This window comes from Colossoma macropomum, unplaced genomic scaffold (genome assembly GCF_904425465.1).
Source record: "Colossoma macropomum unplaced genomic scaffold, Colossoma_macropomum, whole genome shotgun sequence".
Classification (NCBI taxonomy): Eukaryota; Metazoa; Chordata; class Actinopteri; order Characiformes; family Serrasalmidae; genus Colossoma; species Colossoma macropomum.
The window spans coordinates 70,838-94,785 of NW_023494794.1; the positions used below are offsets into that span (position 1 = coordinate 70,838).

The following is a 23,948-nucleotide window of genomic DNA, read 5'->3' on the forward strand; positions in this document are numbered from 1 at the left end:
TGTAGGTAGACTTGTTGTTTTGGACAGTAAATAAAATGGCTACACATTTATTTTGTAGACATTGCAATCTGTGGTTTCTGTCACCACCACTGTAAAGAAATCTGATTTGATAAGCTTCTCTCCATTCTGAATGGCTTTGTTTACATCTGAACAACTGAATTATGCAGAAATCTTGAAAATCCAGTGGAATTACCCTTTAATATCTCCATGCGGTACGAGGCAACTGCGTGCTGAGGTATGCAGTTTGCGCAGTGCTAACTGGTGAGGTCTAAACTTCTATCACTTGTTAGCTACATTAGCCTCGTATCTCCACTGCAAAACTAAAGAAGCCACCAAACATGCTTTGGCTGATCGACCATGTTTTGCCAAACTATTCAACAGACACAAATACACACGGAGGATAAGGTGAAAAATTTCATTTCTATACCAAGTCTCTCCACCAAAGCTGTAAAATTATGCGCATGCTTCAAGTGTTGACCTGCCTGAGGTAGCATCAAGACTTGGTTGGTGGAATTCTGCCTGTGATAGCATCTAAACTGATGGGTGGCCTCACCCTAATTTTGCTTGTGTCTTGCGGCATCGTCTTATCAGGTCAACCCTTCCTCCTCTTCCTCATCAGATCTAAAACACACATACACACACATAGGCCTACACACACTGTTTTCCTCTTTAGGAACATGCTAGGGCTAGCAAAGACAGCTATGCCCATTGTGTCCAGGGCTATCTCGTGTCTCCATTTTGAGATGATATCTGCCTTGAGCTTGCATGCAGACAAACAAGTGGTGTGTCTACCACTACACAGTCTGAACAGGGCAGGCTCCAAAACATACCCTGAACAGTGAAGCTTCTTCCACTATCCAGGGCATTTGGCACGCCAGCTCAGGAAGAATCTCTTGACTGTCCATCACATTTGGGGACCCACAGCTTTTCTAGTCTGTATGCAGTAATTTGTAATGCGTTAAAAGAAGAGTGATGCTGCTAACAGGATATTATTCAAATGGAACATGCAAACTTGATGTCTATTGGCTCCTTTTACTGCTAGCCACATTAACATGTTTCATCAAGCTATTCCTTTCAACAGAAAGCTGTTTAGATTTTCCTTTCCCTTAGTTTTACAGTTTTTGCACAGGAAATTGGCAATATCTAGATGTGTTGAAAGAATAGCTTAGCAAATCATGCTAATTGATGGCTATTGGCTCCCAAGTTAGCCATATTAGCGTGTCTGGTCAAGCTATGCCTTTCTACAGAAAACCGTTTAGATCTTGCCAATTTTCTTTGCAAAAACTATGTTGGGAATAATGCCAAATCACACATATTTTATCCTCTTGTTGTGCTGTCAGCACTCTGCAGATCTTTAAGCTGTTTAAACCACTGTGTAGAGACGGTACAATAACCCCTTTTATCCCAACTCCGATACTGAAACCTGGAGTATCAGCTCATACGACTCAATATACAGATTTTTTTTAAATACTAAGCTTTATAATGAGCTACTTTTAATTGAAGAACTTCACTTAAATGTGCAGCGAGTTAGATTTAGAAAGATCCTTTAGTGTCTAATCACCTGTAACTATGAATCACTGGCTGTGTTTACATGCAAAGATTTTTGCCAATCCGATTGAATACAATCCGATTACAGGCTCAGACTGAGGTGTTTATATGCACACTCTTTTTAACAATTTGATGGAAAATCTTCGTTTATATGCAAGTAATCCGATGCAAAATGACGCGCATGCGTGGAGTAGCGCTTAGAGTAAACGTTACCATGACAGCGACAGCACGTGAGGTCCAGTCCGCGTGAGATGAGTTTCCAGTTGGCGCGCTTGTGTTTTAATTGCTTTAAAATGTCAGACTCGGGAAAACGTGCTTCACAGGTGCTTATAAAGGAAGCGGCGAGAGGAGGACGTCGTGTTCTGAGACTCATAAGATGGACGTCCCACCGCCGTCTTTTAAAGATCAGAGCATAAACTTCGTCTCTTCTGCTGACCGGTTTCTGCTCCGCCATGCTGAACGGTATAAACTTTCGCCATGACGCGATGCACATGCGCAGAATATACTTACACGTTCCGATTGGAATGTAATCGGATTCAGGCGTTTACATGGCTATTATTCTTCTATTTAACGGACTATTTACAGGATTACCCACCTCGTTCAACTGGATAGAAATTGTATTCCGAATGGCCTCAATCGGATTAGACTATTCCGATTGAAGTGTTTACATGGACGTATTCTATTCCAATTGAGCTATTATTCGGATTATTAACGGATTGTCAGGCTGCATGTAAACGTGGTTACTGAGTGCGTATACATGCGCTCAATAATCCGATCATAATCAGATTTCTGCAGTTATCTGATTATTCAAATGGTCATGTAAACACTATACTCCAATCGAGAAATCTGATTAGGAAATCCGATAAAGAGAGCTGGATTTTAGCTCAGTAATCAGATTTCTCAGTGCATGTGTACTCGCACTCTGATTTCTATCGGATTTCTCAGTCTGCGTATGCGCGAGAACAGGCGGTGGATGTCGCCAGATGGCGGCAAAACACTTTTGGAGCGGCCCTGAAACCAAACACGAAATAAAGGATTTAAATATTCTTCATCTTCTAAATGATGTACGTTCATTTTTTTCAGGTAAAGAGGAGTGATTTTTAAAAAAAACACATTAAGTTTGCAATTTGTTATGTTTACGTCACGTCTTCTTCTGTGAGTTTATTGGCTGGTTGCAAAGCAGAAGTCTGATTACTGCCTGACTCATGTAGACCCGTAGTTTCCCCATTATCTGATTACTCAATTTGCTTGTAAACGTGTTGATCAGATTACTGACAAAATCTGATTTTCTGCAGTTATCAGATTATTAAGTGCATGTAAACACACTCATTGTGCTTTCATTAGCTTAGAATGAGACCTTCACATCTACATTGGGAACAGGTCCTCTTTCAGCAGAGGCCACCATGTTTCTACAGTGGCCCAGAACAGACAAACCGAACACTGGCTCTAGACAGCGCCTTTCACATTTTTACATTAAAGTGGCTGCGTGAATTTGGTGGCGCTATAGCATAAAATTGCTTTTAAATTACAGAGTGATTTCAATGTTTAGAAATGTGATTCCAAACTTTTCAACAGTAGTGTATTATCACACGTATGATCTTTTAACACTGACTAAATGTTTGTTTCTCTATAATCTTAAAGACATTTGGATCTAAAGGGTTGTTAAATTGTGTGGACGTGGATAAAGAGGAGAAGGGGAAGGAGGTGGGGTGTGCAAGTTTGTCACGAGAATGAGGAGTGAGGGACTGGTATTTACAGGAAACTGGAGTTGTGAGGGAGCTGTTTCAGGCGTGGACTTTCCTCAAACTTGTTATGCCACAACTTCACAAAAAAGATGAAAGTTGAGAAGGCGTATCCAAATTTTTGACTGTACCACAGATTACCTCCATCGGAGCAGGCATGGGCTATAGGGTAGTGTATGAACAAGAGAGATGACGCATCCTTCTGGCCTCTGACTAACTGCAGCCAGACTGCCCCCACTGAGCCACAGTGTGCATGCATGGGTCAAGAATAATAAACTTCATTTTGTACACACATAATTATGTCGACACGTCTGGCTCGTGTAACTGTCAAGTGGATGTGCATCAGTGGAAAGGAACAAAAACAGTGTTAGCACACAGAAGGATCAACTGACCCAGACTTAGGCTACATGGCCTTGAGAAGAATGAAAAAAGAACGAAAAAATTTCCAAGTATCTTCTACCATCCGAAGAATTACAATAAAACAGGAGCAGCCACAGTTACTTCACTAAACCTCTCAGTCAACCATCAGCATTTAGTCAGCATTGTCTGGGGGTGGGGAGTGGCATAACTGTCTAAGCACTGGCACCATCATTAGGAGATTATGAGTCGGACCCTCAGCAATGCCACAGCCATCCTCGGCCAAGAGTCCAAGAGAACATATTTGGTCTTGTTCTCTCTCCTTCATCACCCAGCGCCGTGCTAGCCAACCAAGGCGTCTGTTAGCTAATATAACAGAATTGGAAGCTCTCTTCCAAGTGTGTAGAGCTGCTGTCAGAACAAAACATCAGCTGCACTTTACAACGTGCAAGCGTTTCATGATGAACAGAGCTACAGAAAAGCTCCAAAATGACTTGGTAAAAAAATATTTCTATTGACTTCCATTCAGTGTTGTGATAGTATATATGCCTTGTTATTGTTCACTTAAGTCGATTTTTACCTCAAACTTAACCATCAAAATACTAGTCACATGCAAAACTTTGGCTGCCCCTTGTCAAATTACATGTTAATTTTAAGTGAAAATAAGTAGACATTCTCTACAGCACAGCTCTACAACACAATTCTTATTGGAATAAAAAATAAAACATAAATCGAGGCCTGGGCAGAAGTTACAGGACATTTCAAATGTAAAATTCAGGTCCAAACATCATTTGACTAGGGATATTTACATTTTTGCATTCAACTGTTAGTAATTCAACTGCAACCAATTCTTAATATATCCAATCGTGACAGCTCTAAATAAGGTAGATGCCTGTACATAAATTATTGTTTGACTTACCTTTCCTGAGATTTGACAAGTCTACTTGCGAAGAGGGTTCCAGAGTAATAAGCTCTACATCAACGACTGGGAAACCCCTTTGCAGATGGAGGTGTAAAACTCATAAGCCCACTCCCTTGCACACTCGAGCACGGGTGAGACATAATGCTGCTTTGTTTGTTGTCATTTTGGGATTAATCAAGAGAATACTCAGATTTACACAATGTCCCCTTTTACCCCAGTATAGTCAACTAGTCAAGACATGTTTGGTGTCTGCTTCTTTCATCTTGCTCTGGTGCTACAAGGCTAATGAAGCTAAGAAATAATGAAAGCTTATAGCCAACAACGAGCATCAGAGTTAATTAATCTTGTTCATGTGGTTTCTGACACCATATATCCTTCTGTTAGCTATAAACATAGACAGTACAGACAAAAGTCAAGTTTCAAGATGGCAGCTACTACTATTTTTTTGACATGACTTACTTTTGTCTATAGATCATAGTTTGTTGTACATTCTATATCTACACCGATCAGGCACAACATTATGACCACCAATTGTCCATTTTATCAGGTCCACTTACTATATAGGTGCACTTTGTAGTTCTACAATTACAGACTGTAGTCCATCTGTTTCTCTGCATACTTTGTTAGCCCCCTTTTACCCTGTTCAGCACTGCAGTAACACTGACGTGGTGGTGGTGTGTTAGTGTGTGTGTAATTGTAGAACTACAAAGTTCACCTATATAGTAAGTGGAGCTGATAAAATGGACAATGAGCGTAGAAACAAGGAGGTGGTCATATGTATGTGTCCACATTATAAAGAAAGCCTGTTTGAGATTACATAAAGCTACACTATGTAAGATTTGGGGATTTGGAGACCTCTCGGTGTAATGGTCATTTAACGTTGGTTGAATCTGATGAATCTGATGACTGCGAGCATGTTGAGTATTCAGAAGAGAACTCAGTCAAAACCTGGTGAAGGACGTGTTTTCCGAGGACGTGAGTGAATGATCTGGCACTGTCATCATATCTTCATCAGTATAATGTTGATTTTGCAGTTGAGGCCTATGTGGCGTTAATATGTAAAGACATATCACATGGTCTTGAAAATCTCCAGCGAAATCCACCTCAATGCTTCCGATTTCGAAATGATTATTTAAGGCTTCACAGGGCAACTCACAGCAACACATGCACCATATTTATGTTTTTTTCTCCTGACTCAGTAAGGCTACTGCTTTCAATTTGAACACAAACATCTTACACAGTGCAGCTTTGATATGGTTTAAGGCTAAGTGTCTCATTTTTGGCATACAGCTGCACAATGATTGGTGATAAATAAACTTCCTTTACTTGTTAGCAACATTTAACTTGCAGCTCCTGTGCAAACCTAAGAAGCAAACTAGACACCAAACATGTCTTGGTTGAAAAGAGTAAAGACAAAGGGTAAAGTGAAAGAGTAAGGTAAAAGTTGCAAAGGGTGAGTTGTTTAAATCAAAAGTTCAACATTTTCAACAAATCAAAATTAAACATTTCCTTCAAGATGTCTTTCACCCATCGTAAGGTCAGAGGAGGAACCAGACTTGCCAAGGCAAACACCCTGGCATGGAATAGTTCTAGCAATGATGTGGCTAGCAATAAATGAAAGCTAATGAGGTCCAGTTACTGTGATCTCATTCGCTAAAGCTAACTGCTTCCTACTACTTTTCTATCATTATTAGCTACATTAGCTTTTCTATGCAATGTATTCTGTTAAAAGCATCTGGATGTAGCATAGAATGAACTTTCTCCTTTAAAGCTGCAAACTGGCCTACCACCACTCAAGACCCTCCATGCTCTGTAGAACTAGTCATATCATTTGAAGAACACCAAGAAAGCCCTGGGTCAGCTTGAAGCAATTACTAATGCATTACCCTGCTTTACAGCCTCTGAAACAGTGATGGTAATTGGCTCTATGATGTGATAATGCATTGCCACAGTGAATGCCCAGAGCAGTGTGTTTTTCTTGTGCTCACAGATTATTTGCATCACTGGATGGTGACTAACGGTCTTAAACTGAGAAGCTTGCCAGGAAAGCATGCAGCAGTCCAGAGAGAATGGAGACAGAGGGAGACCACACTAAACTGAAAATGAGACTGTGAGTGTGTCTATGAAAAAGAAGGCAATTTTACAAACTTAGCCAGAATACAACATGTATTGATAGCTGACACAAAATGGTTGCAGTCATTCTTGTAACTCAAACTAATGTAACATTATTATAACTTGGATAAAAGTTATAAACTCCAAAAAGTTAATACAAGAACTCAAGGATACAATCACTTCTATACCTAATGAACAGTTTCTTTGCATTTTTGCATTATTCATATTAATGTTTAATAACATTTGCCAGCTGTATGAGGTCAGTATGAAATAAAACAAAAGTATAAACTAGAAAAAAAAAAACACAGCTGCAGTTATGTGTAGTTCCCTTATAAGTTGCATGAGGATTTTTGTATAAAGACAATTTCTGGTGGACTCTCTCAGATTATGTGTTCTTTGGATGGCATTCTCTGTTCAAGTCCTGTTGCTTGTTCATTGTTTGGCCAAGCTGAAAATAAAGTGTCAATTACAAACAGATGAGTAAAGACAACAGTGAATATTAGGGCTGAACGATTCTTTGGCTTTATATCAAAATCACAATTTGAAAGACTTTGAAATCGCAAGAGCTGCAATACTGTCTTAAGCTTTAAGTGGGAAATTTAACCTTATCATGCAGAGCTTGTGAGCTGACCACATGGTATACTACATTCAGTGTTCAAGCCACAAGTCTGAAATAAATGGACGTGCAGGCGTTCTTGATGAAAAGAAAAAAAAAACAGGACCTTAATTTATACAAATAATTGCATTCAAATTGCAATTAGCTACTTTCCCCTAGTATCCACTCTCCAGTCTCTCTCACGTTGGCTGCTTTTGTGGATAACATGAATTAACTGTATCTGTATTTTCATTTATAGAAAATGGTCACATTTAAATTGCGTTGGCTCGAAAAATCGCAATTAGATATTTTCTCCAAATCGTTCAGTCCTAGTAAATATTACTGCAGTGGATATTTATGGCTGAAACCTGCAAGTAATAATAACCCAATTACTGCAAAAGCACATACAATCATAAGTTAAAATCTCTGTAGAGGATGTGTTCACTCATTTTCATAACAAAACCTCCAATCTGACCATGGGTGCCAGAACGTTTGCATACAACTGTATGTCTAATTTACTTTTTACATTAATCTAATAAATTGTTTTATGTTTCAAATATAGAGTTCTAACAGTGATTACAAACTTTTTTGTTATTTACAGTTGTATGGAAAAGTTTGGGCCCTGGTCAAATGATTTTTTTCAAAATTTTGCTTCTATTTTTATTTAAATGTGAAAATAAGATTAACACATCCTCTACTTCTGCACATTTTGATACATAATTATTACTTATATGCTGAATGTAACATTTCGAAAAAATAAAACATGACATGTGGCATGTATGAAAGTTATGGCACATTTCATGTTGTTTTATGTTATATTTTTCCAGCATGTTAAACAAAAAATAGAAAATGTTCAGCAATATTGCAGAAAAATGCCATATTTAAGTGTGTTCCCTGTAGAGGATGTGTTAACTTTTTTTCTTTTAGAAAATCAACAAAACATGTAATTTGAAACCTTTCCATACACCTGTACATTTACAATTTTTATTATATCACTTCCAAACTTTTTAAGAGTAGTATGTAGACTATGTAAACAGCCTGTATACAAGATGCTCAAGTTTAGATTAAGTTTCAAAGGATATGCCTTACTTACTGTTGTCTGGTCAGTTCAGTATTTTGCATTGTGTTTTTAGTTGCTCTTGCACTGCCCTCTAGTGACAAATGATGAGTTATGGAAAGAGGGAACATGAATGTGAAACGTTGATACTTACCTTCAGTTCTCTGACTTAATACCAGGAAACATCTTGGAGCACATATCTTTTTCTTTGTCCAGGCAGTCCTTGTAACAACTGCAAGCACACAAAACCTTCAGGCTTTTCACCTACATGGGTAACGTCAATACAACAATCCACACACAACTGAAGCACTGCTGGAGAACTTACACTGCCAGCTTTCTTAGCAAGTTGTTAATATCAGCATCAAATGGCTTCTTGGCCTGAGCCATTGTGAGGTAGTCTTGTGCCTTCTCGTAGTCATACATTTCCAAAGAGGCCTGATAACGAGAGAGAGCAACAAGACAAATACAAATGAATGCAGCTGTAGTTCTTGTATCCCATTCCATGACAAGTCATTTAAAATACAAGGGGGTTTGACCTCACCAGTCTTGGATTTGGGAGTCACTGAATCAGAAAGTATTACCAAACAATATAGCTGTGAGTTGAATAAAAAAAATATAAACCTGTATGTACAGCATCATGTATGACAATCATACATCGTCACTCTATTATTGATATTCTGCTATAGTCGTTGCTCTTATATTGGCTTTACCTTATTTTATTCATTTTGAAATGCATTGAGGCTATACTAAAAAACAATCTAAATTCTAAAAGACATTTGGATCAGTTTATCATCATCATGAAAAATGCCTGTTTTTATAAATGATGCAAAAAATAGGACAGTGATATCTTGGTAAACACACAAATTAGGCCTGTGCTGGTTACAGAATTGTGAAAGCTTTAATCAAAACTCAATCAGCTGACCGAGAACAACCCTGCTACACTTGATCCAGTGAAAAATTCTGATTATCGACAGCAAGACTGCTCTGGTTTTTGGCACATGATAAACAGCTACACAGTCATGCAAGCAACTTCCCAACCTGGCCACAGCGGAAGAGAGCTTTGGTGTTGTCTGGGCTGATCTTCAGTGCTTTCTCGCCGTACTGCAGGGCTTTCTGAGGCCTCTCCAGGCGCAGGTAGGTGAGAGAAAGGTTGAGTAAGAAGGGCAACTTTACTTCATCGATGCGTCCCTTCTCCTCTTTATCCATCAGCTCACGGTTCTGCAAGAGTGTCATGGCCTGCAGCACAAGTTCATACAACAAATTCATACACAGACATAAGATACCATGTCAGGATCAGATTGTGCCGTTTGAAAAAAATGAGAATCAGATTTCGCCACTAATCTTATTTCGTTCCCCTGTGTGTTATCAAGAGACACGTAAAGAGATTAGTGATCTGAACAAAAATAAAACTAGCGCACGCACCTGCTTGTATCGGTCTTTTGCATCTTCAAAGCGGCCCTGGTTGAAGCAGCGGTTCCCAAATGTTCTCTCTGTGTCAACCACATTCAGCAGTGTGGACAGAGGAACTGAGTTTTGCTCTCCCTGTGGAACAGTTTTGAAGGCAAAGGCAAAGGCGAATGTAACACCATAAGGTGAGTGCTGCTGCTGCACCTATACCAAAATGTCGTAGCATAATTATGCAAGACTCAGTGCCAAAAAGCCTTTTCCCTTTACTTTACAAGTAGTATTTTACTGCATTTGTGTTACACAAATAAGCAACTGATTTTTCTTTTCTTTTGCTAATAGAATGTATTGTAAATGTGCTAGTATGTTTAAAGGGGCATTCTGCCCTAAAACTAGCATTTTATGTTATTTGTCATGATATGTGATAGTCTGTAGTCCAACACTGCATCCTTCAACCTTATTGGTTTGACACAACTCAGGATTTCGTGTCTTTGTTGTGTTTTCATCCATCGGTATTCTCTCACTACAATACCCAGCATGCATCACGCAAATATGTAATACATTCATTGAGAATCTTCTCACTACAATAAAGAAATCCTGATCATGTAGCCACTGATATAGAAGCTACTGAATACAGGTGTGATATTCGGCTGCCTAGTAGTGACATTAGCTATCTTTCTTCTGCCTTAGCCAGCCAAGGGGGGGGGGGTCAAAACTTTATAAAACTTGCCCTCATCTATCTGTCCCAAAGTGACCGCAATTCATCTCACCTTCAAGATCATCAGAACTTGGTTTTCCAGGTCTTTAAACTGGGAAATCTCACTGTACACTCTTAAAAAGATGGTATTTCAAGGGTTCTTTAGTAAAGAAGATGCTTCTATGCAGAACCATAAACACTCCAAGAACTCTTTGCATTTTAAAAGGGCTCTTCAGATTTATGGAAAATGTGCTGCAGATGGTTCAACATAGAAGCTGTTGGAAAAGGTTGATACTGTAACAATGGAAGAGCCCTTTTTGGTGCTATATAGGAACTTTTTCCAGAAGCTTCTATAAAGAACCATTTGCAGCACATTCTCCATCAATCCGAAGAACACTCTGCATGATTATGGGGTTCACTGCTTCTTGAAAGGGTTCTTCAGATTGATGTAGAATGTGCTGTAAATGTATCTATATAGAACCTTTTGAAAATGGTTCTCTATAGCAGCAAAAACGGTCCTTCTATTGTTATGATATCAACCGTATTACAATAGAAGAACCCTCCATGGTGCTATATAGAACCCTTTCTTTAAAAGGTTCTATATAGAACCATACACAACACATTCTCCATCAATCTGAATAACCATTTCATTATGCAAAGAACCCTTAAATCATGAAAAGGTTCTTATGAGTGTGCATGGTTCTATTCAGCACCGTTTTCTTTATTTATGAACCCTTGAAGAACCATGTTTTTTAAGAGTGTAGAGATTATTGTGGCACCACTGTTGGATGCAGGTAAGCATGTTTACAATATTTGTAACAATCACTACATGTTTCAGTCTGGCCTGATTGTCCTTTTAATGTGTTTATTGATCCACACAGTGTGAGCATCGGGTTAAAAAGCCAATCTGGCCGTAAAGAAATCAGAATCAACCATAAAATGCATGATGTGCGCATCCCCTTACAACACTCGTGTTCATCAATGGGTCTTCTTTGGAATAGAGCAGCTTTGGCCTAAATAATGACCAGACAGTTTACTTTTACAAACTCGTTTGTGCCGACATCACAACGAGAAGATAAAATGTGTGGGATTGGGGGTTATTCCCAAAATAGAGCTGTTTTTCCAGTTCGGCAGTTTTTGCAAAGAAACAAATCTAAACAGCTTTCTACTTAATATGTGAAGTTATCGCAAATGAACAAAGAAAACATGCATGTAAATGTAAAGACTTGGTTTGTATTTCAAATACAAAAACTCAAATCAAATAAACAAAAATACATAGACAAATGACAGATTCTCACCGGACTCATTGCAAAAAAATCGTCGACTTGAGCTGTGTCAAGGAATTCGAGGACCTGTACCTCATACAGCACAGTGGCCACCGGCGGGATGAGTGGGGGGCAACCCATCTCCCCGAATGCATAATCGGGCTGGAAGAGAAAACGAGAGAACTCTCCTTTCCTCATACTCAGCAGGCCCAGCTCAAGACCACACAAAGTCACATCTGAAAGAGAAGAAAAAAAATTTCATCTTTAAAGAGAACATAGCACTATGGGTTACAGTCATTTCGACAAGTCTAATTAGTAACAATTACACACATCAGGCATCATTCCCCCTTTGGAATTCCATTCCCATCATACCTTTACCTAGCTTCACCATTCTAGGAAATTTAAGGTGAGTTGTTGAGTCAAACGGCCGATCAGAGTATTCCAGGAATCCTGAATAATGAACTGTAGATGAACAGATTACGATAGTGCTGTACATGGTTCACTCGATAATTCCACAAAACAAATAAACTTTAGCACCGTTGTTAAATTACAATACAGTCTCAGGATACTTACCAGAGACTGAAGCATCCCTTGGCACAAGTGGGCCGTCTCCCACACGTATCACTTCTTTGAGAATCCCTCCATTTCCTAAAATGTCCTGCATTTGCTGAGCAAGACGCTGGAAAGGAGTCTACGTGGAAAGCCATCTTAATATTCTTAGCACATGAAATTCAACATGTAAAAAGTCCAAGTCTGATATATCAAAATTAAACACTTAGTAGAAGTATTTATTTTTAGCATGTAAAATCTCAGAAATCTCAGTTCTGATCAATAACGATTCATGTATTTTCCCAGCTCACTGTAATGGAAAGAGGAATTTTACTATGAATTAAATTAACATGTTATAATTCTGTTTTCACAAGTAAATATTATATTTGACATGTTTAACTTTCAAAATACAGGGCGATTCAAAAAGATTCATCTGATTTCAAAATGATTTCACTTGTTAATCATTACAGAACAATGCAGTAAACTGTAAATGGTTTAAGTGAGCGTAAAGTTTATTATGTAATTTTACAAGTGCTCAATATGAACCTCCTCCAGTTGTACAGACAACATTAACGCCATAGTCAAATTCATCCTGTACTCGATTGAGCATGTCGGGAGTCACTGCACTCATGGCTCTTTCAGTGTGACTTCGGAGATCATCCAATGTTGTGGAACCAACGACGAACACTCTGAGCTGTTGGAGGTTCACTCCCCACGAAAATCATGCTGCACAGTCATGATGGATTCACTCTTATTGAAGTGGAGAACGCAAAACACTTTCTGCTCAGGGGTCGCATCTCCTCGCAGACTGAAGGGAGCCATCTTCTGGTGACAGTCAGAAACTCTACGACCCCCTCTTTCAATTGGTATGTGATTGGTTCCTAGGCGCCTCATGGTTGTAAAAATATGGTGCTTTGAATGGATGAATCTTTTGAATCACCCTATAATTTCTGTAATTGACTTCTTACTACTGAAAACAGAAAAAAACTGTTCTACTACGTAAAATGTTCATTTTCTGCTCTTACATGTAATAACTAAATCAGAAAATACAATTTTCACTAGAAAGGAAATCAAGTTAAAATTTCAGCATTGCAAAATGTAATTTTCTCACATGATTGAATTTAATTTAAATTGAAATTTAATCCATACTACTAAGAATTGTTCCTCATGTTCAAATGAACTGGAAAAAGCCACATTTCATTTTTACAAGTTTACATTTTTACTCAGTGAAGTTGCATTTCTAGATAAAACATTATAAAGTTATGTTACATTAAAATATTACGATTCACGGTATCATACGTACAGAAACATGTCATCCAACTCATCCAAACAGTACTACGCAACATCTACAACTGCTTAAAAGAACCTCAGGCACAATAATGTAAAGTACCTTTCTCTAGTAAAAAATAAAGAAAGAATATTTGTACTTTTACTCAAGTACAGTACTTTTGTACTTCATCCAGCCCTGCTTGTTGTGACTTAAAGCTAAAAGGCTAACTGAGCCAGGAGTCTAGTATGACACACCAAGTGACTCAAGTTAGCTTCTTAATCGAATTCGCCGGTCTACCTTAAATGGTGCAGCAGTTAGGCGGCATTCTGGCGCACCATTTAAGGTAGCAGCGGAATATTTAAATAAGAACCCAACTTCAGCCTCGTACATCAAGTACGTTATCGTTACCTAGCTAGCTAGTAACTAAATAAGTAGCGAACTCTTACAAATTAGCTAACCTAGCTAGGTTAGTTCACAGTGGGCCAATATCGCTTAGACTCTGACTGATGAGGACCGACTCAGCCTGCTCAGCTTTAAACCAGCCAAACCAGTTTATACCCGAGGCTTAAGTTCGCTTCCCATCGGAAGTTTCCCGTTCCACCTTAAATGGTGCAGCAGTTACGTTCTAGAGCCTCATTTAAGGTGGACCGGCAAAATTCGAATAAGAACCCGACTTCAGCTCCGCAGTTTATACGGACTACAGACTGGCTACCTGAATTCCAGCTCGACGGCGCTCCTCTGGGTCGATAAACTGCATGATTCTCGAAGAAACCCCGTTTGTCTGCATGATTCTGGGCGAAATCCGGAAACAGTGACTAACTGAGAACGAACAGTTCACGAATCAACTTGGTAAATAACTTAGTTAGCTCAGTTAACATTAGTTAGCCAGCTAACTCAGAATCCATCCGGATAGCAGCGCCTTTGAGAGTGGTTAGCCACTCATCTACCAACAGCAACGATTCTTAAACATCTCAGGGCCAAAAACTCACAAATCAAACAAAGCAGAAATGAATAAACCCACGTGTTCATACTTCATATGCCTAGTAAAATATCGTACCAGACAATCAGAGGCGATAGTCAGAGGTTAAAGGGGAACTCCACCGATTTTTCAAAACATTCTGCGTAATTAAATGGTTAAGATGTCAGCAAAGACGTCCAGAGTGGTTTGCTGTGGTCAGGTGTTCACAGTGGTGGTCCTCATCTAAAAGGTCCCTCACAGAGAGCTATTACATGAATGGTTATGAATACTGCCTGATGTTTGAGGCATTGTTTTATGATAGTTTTGTGGCGTAAAATGTACTTTAATCTATTTATTTTAATCCGGTCATGGCGGAGGGATACATGTTGGGTGTTGTGAGGCAAAAAAAAAGTCCCCAAAGAATTTTTTTTTCAGATTTATCACTATTTTACGGAGCCCCACTAGTGACATCCTGTATAAAGAAAAATAATGCGTGGCCACGACTTAGTAAGGCGTGATCTCGTTCCCACGCCTTACTAAGTCATGGCCACGACTTAATCATCTCATTCCCATTTTGCTAAAATTATTGAACATTTCTTCAATTTGGACAAGTACCACGTGCTAAACTCCTATTATATCTGCAGTTTGCAATCAGCTGCTGTTATAAAAATCAGAAGGATACTGTGATAGAGTTCTGAATTTTAATTAATAATTCTGACATCCAGAAGAGGGCACTGTGGTTCTACCACTCGCCCTCAGGCCACCGTAGGCTGTAAAACATACACATTCCCTCACACTCAGGGGCAATTTAGCATGTCCAATTGGCCTGTGGGAGGAAACCCATACATACATACATACATTATATATATATATATATATATATAAATAAATATATTTATATATATATATATATATATATATATATTATATATATATATATATATATATATAAATAATTGATTTAAATAAGAAGGAATTATCAAAATGTTTTAATGAAGTGATTTAACTTTGATATAGATGCTTAAATTGGAAGAAAAAACACCATTGAACCCTAAAAATTGTAGTTACCATTTAATAAGAAAATGTAAAGCACAATTAAAGTCTTATACAAGACAGGAAGACAGACACTGAAATCTTTATAAAATGTTTTTATTGTGTGTAAACATTGCCCAAAGCAAGACATGGTGGGGATCTTACATGATTCAAATGCTACTGTTGTTTTTTACGAAATGAACTGACCACATGCAAATCCATTCCTCTACTCCTGTTCTATTTCCTTCTACACTCTTAACAATAAAAGTCCCCAAATGGCTCCTGGTTAGCATGAACAGTTCTAGGAAACACCTTTAAAGGGCCCATATCATGAAAAACTGAACCTCCTTGCTTTTTAGGAGATAAATGAGTTTAGTATGTAAACACTGTCAAAGTTTCTACTGTACAGTTCCCAGTCCATACAGTCTATATATGGTATTTAAAGTGCAAAAACTGCCTGTTTTGGGTTTACTGTTATTGTGATGTCAAAACGAAAACATATATATATATATATATATATATATAATATAAAATATATAAATTCAGCCTATAGCAGTTTAGCTCCACCCATTCCACTGAAGTTATAAGGAGTGTTAGATCACATATACATACATATATATATATATATTTAAAGCACAGTAATATACATACATATATTTATATATTTAAAGCACAGTAATAAAAGCAGCCAGTTTAAAGCTGATAAATGGTAAAATTAATTATGAATGCTTTTGGTACATAAGACCACGCAGCTCAGGGGGAAAAATAAAATGCAAGAAAAATGTAGGACATGGGCCCATTAATTGGTATAGAACAAACAATTTGTGGAGGCCTTAATATTTACAAACATATTTTGCTATTAAAGTGGTTCTTCTATGGTATGGTCCAGAGGACCCTTTTTGGCACCTCTACTTTAAAGAGTGTGAGCCTGTCGAATGCCATTTTTTGTCAAAAGAATGACAAATCATATCAGTTATGATTCATATGGATTAACATGGATAAACAGTTGGAATTTCTTACACAAAGCAATTTAAGATACACATTAAAAAAATATGTATATTGATTTTACAAGAACTTTTTAAAAACATATATACATGTATGTTCCATTCACACCATAACAGAGCGGTGTGAGGAAGTACTCTTCTTGTGGACAGATCTAGGCTTGGCCACTGGTCTCCTGAGCTCTCCAGGTGGAATCAGAATATCTGCAGGTTCAGGTGATGAATGTGTTTTAAAGCCGCTCTTTAGAAAGTCTATGGTTGCGTACTCTGTGCTGGAGTTATTGACTGGAGCCGCTCTCTGCCTTTCTCGCCCAGTCGTGTCTTCAGACTGTAGCACCTGGACGTCGGCATAGTGTAAGTCATCAGCGTCCGTCTTCTTCTTTTTATTGACTTGAGCGTACTCAGGCTCAGCTGCCACCTGGTCGTATATGTGTGCATCTGCAGGCTAATACAAAACAAACCAGACTAAGTACAACACTAAGCACTCACTGTTAATGCAAAATTACTGATTTTCAAAAGTTGACCCAATGACTCAACGGCCCTTATTAGTCTGTCTTAGACCCTGATTTGGGGTAAACTCCGCTTAGCCATTCACAGCTATATGTAAAATTTGAAATGTGAAATTAGATTCTGAAATAAGTTAACATATATTTTATATGGCATTTGCTTTTAAATGTCAGTGCATAGTTTCTGTTAACTTTCACATACTGGGGAAAAAACAAAATATAAATGAAAAATCTTATTTTGAGTCCAGTGCAGAAGTGCATTATTATAATCAATCACAAAATCAATATGGCACCAAGTTAATCCATTAATCTCCACATGTGAAATTTAAAATGTCTTTTGGTCCATATGTTCTCTGAGCTTTTCCAAGCACAAATCTGAAGAGAATTTTTAAACTGATCAATAAAAAATGACTTTTTAATCACTAAATATATCACATTAAAAACAGATATTATAAAGTCCAAATATTTATGGGCACCATTCTATGCTGATTCGAGATATAACTTTACAAAATCAGAACAAATTCTGTTGTATTATTTCTTATCATACTAAATTTAGTTTATTCCACCCAACAATTCACTGCTTGGCCTTATAACGTAATCACCTGATCACAGTTATTTGGGCTGATCGCAGTTATTTTCTACAGTTGTTTGCTTCCACAATCATATGTTTGCCTTGCATTTTCATCAGTTGTGTTGAGGTAAATAAAAAAAAAAAAACAACGCACCTCTCGAGACACATCATGGGCCTCGGAAAAAACGTACTAACTTCTCATTGCTGCCATGGCACCTTTAAGGGGCAGCAGTGAGTAATGTTTGTTTATTTGAGCTTGAGCTGTGCCTGTGGTCAGTTGGGAGCTACTTTAGACATCATGAAGTGATGAAGCGAGAAAGCTAGTCAGCCAATTTGGCCACCCAAGGCCTGTACTTTAATAACTGCATATAATGAACAAAAATTCCAAATTGTTAAACACGGTTATTTATATGGCAAATTTCATGATCGTACATTTCATGATTTAACAAAATTTAATTCACCGTTTACAAGCGGCAACACATTAACAAAACAACACAGGAAGCAGTCGCTGTAACTGTAAGTAAAGGAAGTATCCCAATGGAGTCACAGCAGCAGCTTTGAAAAACAGATATACCTGATGGGATGGAGCAGGTGCACGAGGAGCTGACAGAAGCAAAGACAAAAACATTGTTAATGTTAATTGGAGGTTTCATTATAGTTCAGTGCATCAAGATTTTAATATGCAGCCAAAGTGTACACAGATTAAGAGCGAACAAATTATATCTAAATTATATCTTGTTATATCTAAACACCCGACACACCTGATCCAGGTAATCAGCCTCAAATAACCTGAATGACGGAACTGACTATGAAGGCCTCCAAGAACTATTTTGAGAAACTGCACCTGAGTGTATTAGCAATGCACATCTGGATCACCATCAGACACAGCTGTTCTTACCTCTCTTTGATGACCGCTTTAGACTGAGCTTCCTTGGATTTATACCCCACCTAACAAAGAAAAATAACAGAGAATTAAAACATTATGTGGAGCACCACAAGAGTTGTTTGCTTGAGAGTTTATTAATTCTTATTTTATTTATATACACAATTTAGGAGCCCTTTTTGTCCCTGTTTATAGTTATTGTTTAATTGTATTTCACTTAGCATTTATTATTGTTTTAAATAAATGAAGTTTTAATTGTGATGGGTGAGATGTCACTTCAGAAACGCCTTGCCTGCCTTTGACTTTCCAGTACTCCACTCTAAAGGCCAAAAAAAGTTAGCCAATTTTCCTGTTTAAATACACCTGATTGAACGCATCAGTTATTTATCAGGTTTAGGTGTGTTAGAGTAGGAAAATCACCAAACTGTGCTCGACTCTGCTTCTCCAGGGCCAGAGCTGGGCAGCCATGCCCTGTAAAGACTAAACTATTGCTCCTCCAGCATTCAGTTCTAACTATTATGGAAAATACCTGTGTTTTAAAGGGCTTATATCACGTAAAAGTCTGATTTTCTTTCCTTTCTAAATAAAAGAGTTTAAGGGTGTTTCACACAAATAGAGTCACACCCAGAACCGATCATTTGGGCGAGGGGCTCATTATCGCTGGTTTGCTTTCACACACAGCAATTCCACATGAAACATGGAACGATTGCACAATTCCATACGTCAGTTTTTCTGAGCACAGGTTTGCCAAATGGTAGGCACTAGCTTCCTCCGTTTGCTGCTTTCGATTATTTTCCTTGGATGCAAAGACAGCAAAGAACAGCATTTTTTGTATATGTGGCATTTTACTGTGCAGGAGCAACCCCACATTCGCTGAGGGAGGACCAGAGATTGGTTCTCTGGACTGCTCCTGGGCTCGAAAACAGCTTCCACACCTGACTACACATACCAAACTCATAAAGTAACGGTCCTGGGTCAGGGAAAAAAAAACCCAGTGTGAAAACGCTGTAAGTAGTATGCAGTAAACATTATAAAACTTTCAAAATGTGCTGTTTACTCCCTGGTCCATACAGGAAAACTAAGCTGCAAAAAACTGTTTTGAATTCTCTGTTTTTGTGACATCACCAACCAACATATTTACATCTATCCACCTATTCCACCTACAGCAGTCTAGGTTCACCCATTTAACCTAAAACATTTACCACCCCCGCCCCCCCTCAGCTTACATCAGTTTAGCCTTGATCATTCAGACTATAGCACACAAACTACAGCGCCCTACCCATTCACACTGAGTGTTTCAGGCCATGCTGTTTTTTTTAACAAGATACAAATCAGAACAAAGCTCATAAAGAGAGGTTGTAAACAGACCTCAGGGGGAAAAATATGAAAAATGTAGAAGAGGACCTTTAATATTTGAGGGCTGTTCAGTAGACTAGTTAAAGAGGAATTACACCAATTTTATAAATATCTGCATAATTCAAACATTTTGATGTAAACAATGTCATTCAGAGTGGTTTGATGTGAAATGCTGAATTGTAAAGAAATTAAAGTGGAGATATTAAAGTTGTGGTAAAAGGAACCACACAATGTCATGATGTCTAAAACACAAATATAGTCATTTTATTTACTTTCTGAAATGACCTGAAAATCTACACATCTCCTCAGTTTTTATATAGAATTCTGATAATGATACAATACTGAAAAATCCCCAAAATAAATATTTTCTCTGGGTATATTTTGCCTTAGAATGCCCTGTATGTACCTGTTCGCCATGAATGGATTTGAAAATAATATATTTAACATAAACACTTCAGCTCAAAACTCTTAGAAAACAACGAATCCGGCACCAGGGAGCGTATTCATAATCGTTTCCCATAATAACTTCATATGAGGTAGCTTTCAGAGGTCTTAAAGTCTTCAGACGTTTGGTTCCTTTGGTTCACATGATCATCTAATATCATATCAGCATTTAACAAGCCAGTGAACACATTCTTTCCATAAATCTGCATTTACAGATCACCACTATGTACACTGACTTCTGGTAACACACATATGTTCCTCTTTATACTCTTGTTTAGTACCAATAACAGAAGTGCAAAGTCTGTGCAGACAATACACCCTGTTCCAATGTTTTGTTTTTCATTAATATAACATTTGAACAGTGTGTATTGTTCCAATGTTTTGTTTTTCATTAATATAACATTTTTCCAAAATTATTTAAATGATGCAAGTTAAGTGCAAAAATAATTTTGTGTCTACTTTATAATACTTTGTAAAATAATATTTACAGTGTAGCCTCTTAGGCTACTAATATGTAAACTACTGTGCAAAAGTCAGAGAACGCCCTTCATTTATTTGATTTTTAGGTCAATTAAGGACAAATTATCACATTTTTAGGAGATATTTCTGAGGAGATTAGATATAAGATAATTCACTTGCATAAGGAGGGAAAATCAAAGGAAAATACCTAAATAAAAACAGGTGTTTCCAAAAGTGAAGTTCAAAAAATTACTAAAAGATACAGAGAAAGTGGGACGCCTAACAACCACCCGCAAGACCTGGTAGACCACCAAAACTGTCCCCTTCAGATAAACAGCACTTAAATGTCATCAAAAGGAAACAGACAAAAAAGAAAAAAAAAATGCAAAATCAAACAAAGAAGCTGCTGGTCTTCTCAGAACAATGGACTGACCACCCCAGAGTCCAGACCTCAAGATCAGTGAATGTGTTTGGGATTACTTGGAATGAAAGTAGCACTCAATGCAACCAACTTCTAATTCTAATCTGATTGTGTCCTAAAGCAGTACGTAGTCTTCCAAAGATACCAGGATGATGTACTACTCTACAGCCAGATCTTCATGGCATCCAGCATTAAAACAAAGCAGCTAGCAATGACTACTAAAAAGTGATCAGAGGGAACGAAAATGAGGCGTTTCTTAGGATCTGTTCGATCGTGCTCAGAACCTGATGTCACACCCTTGCTATGTAGTATGAAACATAGTATGGAACAATAATTCTGGCTCACTGGATACTATATAGTATACTAATGAGGAGTAACATGCTCTATATACTGGTGCAATATACTGTACACAGTATGCTCTAGGAGTTAAAAGCCAGTCCCATGAAGTGCTTCACATTTGCACAGAAGCAGAAAAAGCACTTAAATGTAGGCCTCCAGAACCAGGGTTAAAGGGGAATTAGACTGATTTTTCTAAATTTGTACATAATTAAATAGTTAAGATGTAAACAAAGTCATTCAGAGCAGTTTGATTTGAAATTTTCCATTCTAGAGAAACCTACTGGGTCAGAATTGTTCATAGTGGAGGTGATGGGAACCAGACGTCTGAATCATCTAATAATTCCAAAAGCTACGTCACAGAAATTTTCTATGTTGAATGGTTACGAATATGAGGCCTAACATCTGAGATACTGTTTTACTGAAGTTTTGTGAGGTTTTGGCCTAAAACTTATATTTTAAAAGCCATTTGTGGCAGAGAGGTACATGTAGGGTGTTGTGAGACAAAACACACAGAAAACTTATTTTTTCAGATCTACCACTATTTTAGCATGACCAACGTCACATTTTAAAAATTCAGAAGACCCGTGTTCACTGGTGGTCTTAAAAAAAGGAAATGTTTGTGTTGTAGACAGTGCGACCCCTGGTTCCTATCACCACCACTGTAAATGAAAACTAAGTTGGTAGGTTTCTCTACAATTAATCATTTCACATTAAACCACTCTGAACGACTTTGTTTACGTTTCAGTGACTGAATTTTACAGACATTTTTTAAAAATTGGTGGTATTCCCCTTTAAAGAAACACTGTGCCAACTGATTCCAATCATTAGAAAGACAGTCATACATAAGTCTCATATTAACAGCCAAGACCTGACTTACTTAGCTGGTCACTGACGGACAAACGAAGCTAATAGACCTTAATTCCCTTTTTACTTCTCTTCCAAAACAAAACTACACAAACGCGCCATCACCACTGTAACCTTTCCACTGTGCTCACCAGCGCCCTCTAGGTTGCTGGGTGTGGTTGGTACTCCTCAGGTCTCTTTCGTCGCCTTTCTAATATGAACAGACTAACGGATCAGGCTCAAAATACAATTAAAGCCCTTAGAAAGGATGACTTTTATAGGCAAAATGTTCGAGACTAAAGAGTTGATAAGCGAATATCTGACCACAAGTAAGCAGACGAAGCTGAAGTTAGCTTCTTTATTTGCCAGCGTCTTAAACTAATTTTCCGTTCCACCTTAAATGGTGCAGCAGTTCCGCTGTTACATTCTAGCGCCTGAGGCACCAGAATAGAACTGTTGCACCATTTAAGGTGGAACGGAAAATTCCAACTTCAGCCTCGTAGTAAGTTGAATGTTTACAAAGTAAAGTTATTTTCTTTCACTCAGACTAAGCACAGTTTATCACCTACTTACAACCGACGATTTGTTTACCTTAGCCAAAGTCAAGTCAGTCGTCAATCTGGGTTTAGCAACTTTAGCAACTATGAGATAGCTCGTAGAAAAGGCTACTTACTTAGCCAAGGCTTTCGTTACCCCGTTCCCCATGGCTGTACATGTTGTAAGAGGCGGACAGCAGTGGTTTATTTAGTTGCCTGCTTCATTTCCTTGTTGTGAGGTAACTGGAGCAGGTGCAGTGTCTAATGTATGCTACCTTTGTCCGCTTGCGAAACGCCTCCTACGTCCTGGTTTCCCTTGGCTGACCTTGAGGAAGGGCTAGTGAACGTTTAACTACTTCTGTTTTCCCTTGTTTAGCCATTGTTGACTTGTGTACCATACAAAATGATCTACCCTCAGATAACATGGCGGGAAAAGTACTGACCGAACATTTTGTGGTCTGATGTTTTTTCACCACTATGAGAACATGAAATAAGTCTACAGCAGAGTCCAATTCTGGTCCTGGAGATCTGCCACCCTGGAGAGCTCAGATCCAACGCACACCTGGCTCTGATATTCAAATGCCTTCATTACCTGGATCAGGTGTGATCAGGTAGATCTCCAGGACTAGAACTGCGCGCCCATTATCTAGAATAGAACTTCCTTATTTCAACAGTTTGTGATGCCCAGTAATATATTGTTAAGAGGACCCAGAGAACAGACATATTATAAATAAGACCTCGATCTTCATCTACTTCTCCAAGAGACAGTTAAGTCCAATCTTAACTAGTCATTTTCTCAGATTTCCTAAATTTAGCTTCTGAGAAACAACCTTTGGATCAAAACACTGTCTTAACACTGTTGTGTCTGACTTTTCTCTCCCTAGTTGCTGAATGATACTTGCTTAAGAAAAGAGCAAGATCTCATTCTTCATATAAAAGTCAGAGACCACCCTTATGTTTATTCAGTTACCAGTCAGGTGTAAGTTATTTGTTTTTTAGTGTCAGGACGAAAAAAGAAAATATTTACAGAAATTACACAGAAACCCCAACAACTATAATTCCTTTCAGTATTTAGTGTGTT

The 23,948-nt window shown here is 38.1% G+C and overlaps 2 protein-coding genes across 2 annotated transcripts; both read right to left on the reverse strand.

Moving 5' to 3' along the window:
* Window positions 1-8,489: 8,489 nt before the first annotated feature.
* On the reverse strand, window positions 8,490-14,305 carry fkbp6 (FKBP prolyl isomerase 6). Its single transcript, XM_036580885.1, has 8 exons — window positions 14,231-14,305; window positions 12,273-12,390; window positions 12,072-12,161; window positions 11,733-11,935; window positions 9,756-9,875; window positions 9,372-9,569; window positions 8,659-8,768; window positions 8,490-8,565 (listed from the first exon to the last, which is right to left on the reverse strand). Exons 1-8 carry the CDS (start codon window positions 14,303-14,305, stop codon window positions 8,490-8,492), a joined length of 990 nt encoding a protein of 329 aa, XP_036436778.1.
* Window positions 14,306-16,083: 1,778 nt separating this feature from the next.
* Window positions 16,084-23,131, reverse strand: zgc:193711 (uncharacterized protein LOC569781 homolog). Its single transcript, XM_036579803.1, has 4 exons — window positions 23,005-23,131; window positions 18,485-18,534; window positions 18,161-18,189; window positions 16,084-16,954 (listed from the first exon to the last, which is right to left on the reverse strand). Exons 1-4 carry the CDS (start codon window positions 23,034-23,036, stop codon window positions 16,616-16,618), a joined length of 450 nt encoding a protein of 149 aa, XP_036435696.1. The 5' UTR covers window positions 23,037-23,131; the 3' UTR covers window positions 16,084-16,615.
* Between the last annotated feature and the right edge of the window lie 817 nt (window positions 23,132-23,948).

Bases quoted from the DNA above. Each gene is read 5' to 3' on its own strand.
- zgc:193711 (XM_036579803.1), bottom strand. From the start codon at position 23,036: ATGGGGAACGGGGTAACGAAAGCCTTGGCTAA. The intron at 18,535-23,004 runs GTAAGTAGCCTT...TTTCTTTGTTAG, and splicing joins GTAACGAAAGCCTTGGCTAA to GTGGGGTATAAATCCAAGGA. The intron at 16,955-18,160 runs GTATATCTGTTT...GTTTTGTATTAG, and splicing joins CACCTGCTCCATCCCATCAG to CCTGCAGATGCACACATATA.
- fkbp6 (XM_036580885.1), bottom strand. From the start codon at position 14,305: ATGCAGACAAACGGGGTTTCTTCGAGAATCATGCAGTTTATCGACCCA. The intron at 12,391-14,230 runs GTAGCCAGTCTG...CTTTCCACGTAG, and splicing joins GCCGTCGAGCTGGAATTCAG to ACTCCTTTCCAGCGTCTTGC. The intron at 12,162-12,272 runs GTAAGTATCCTG...GTTCATCTACAG, and splicing joins AAGGGATGCTTCAGTCTCTG to TTCATTATTCAGGATTCCTG.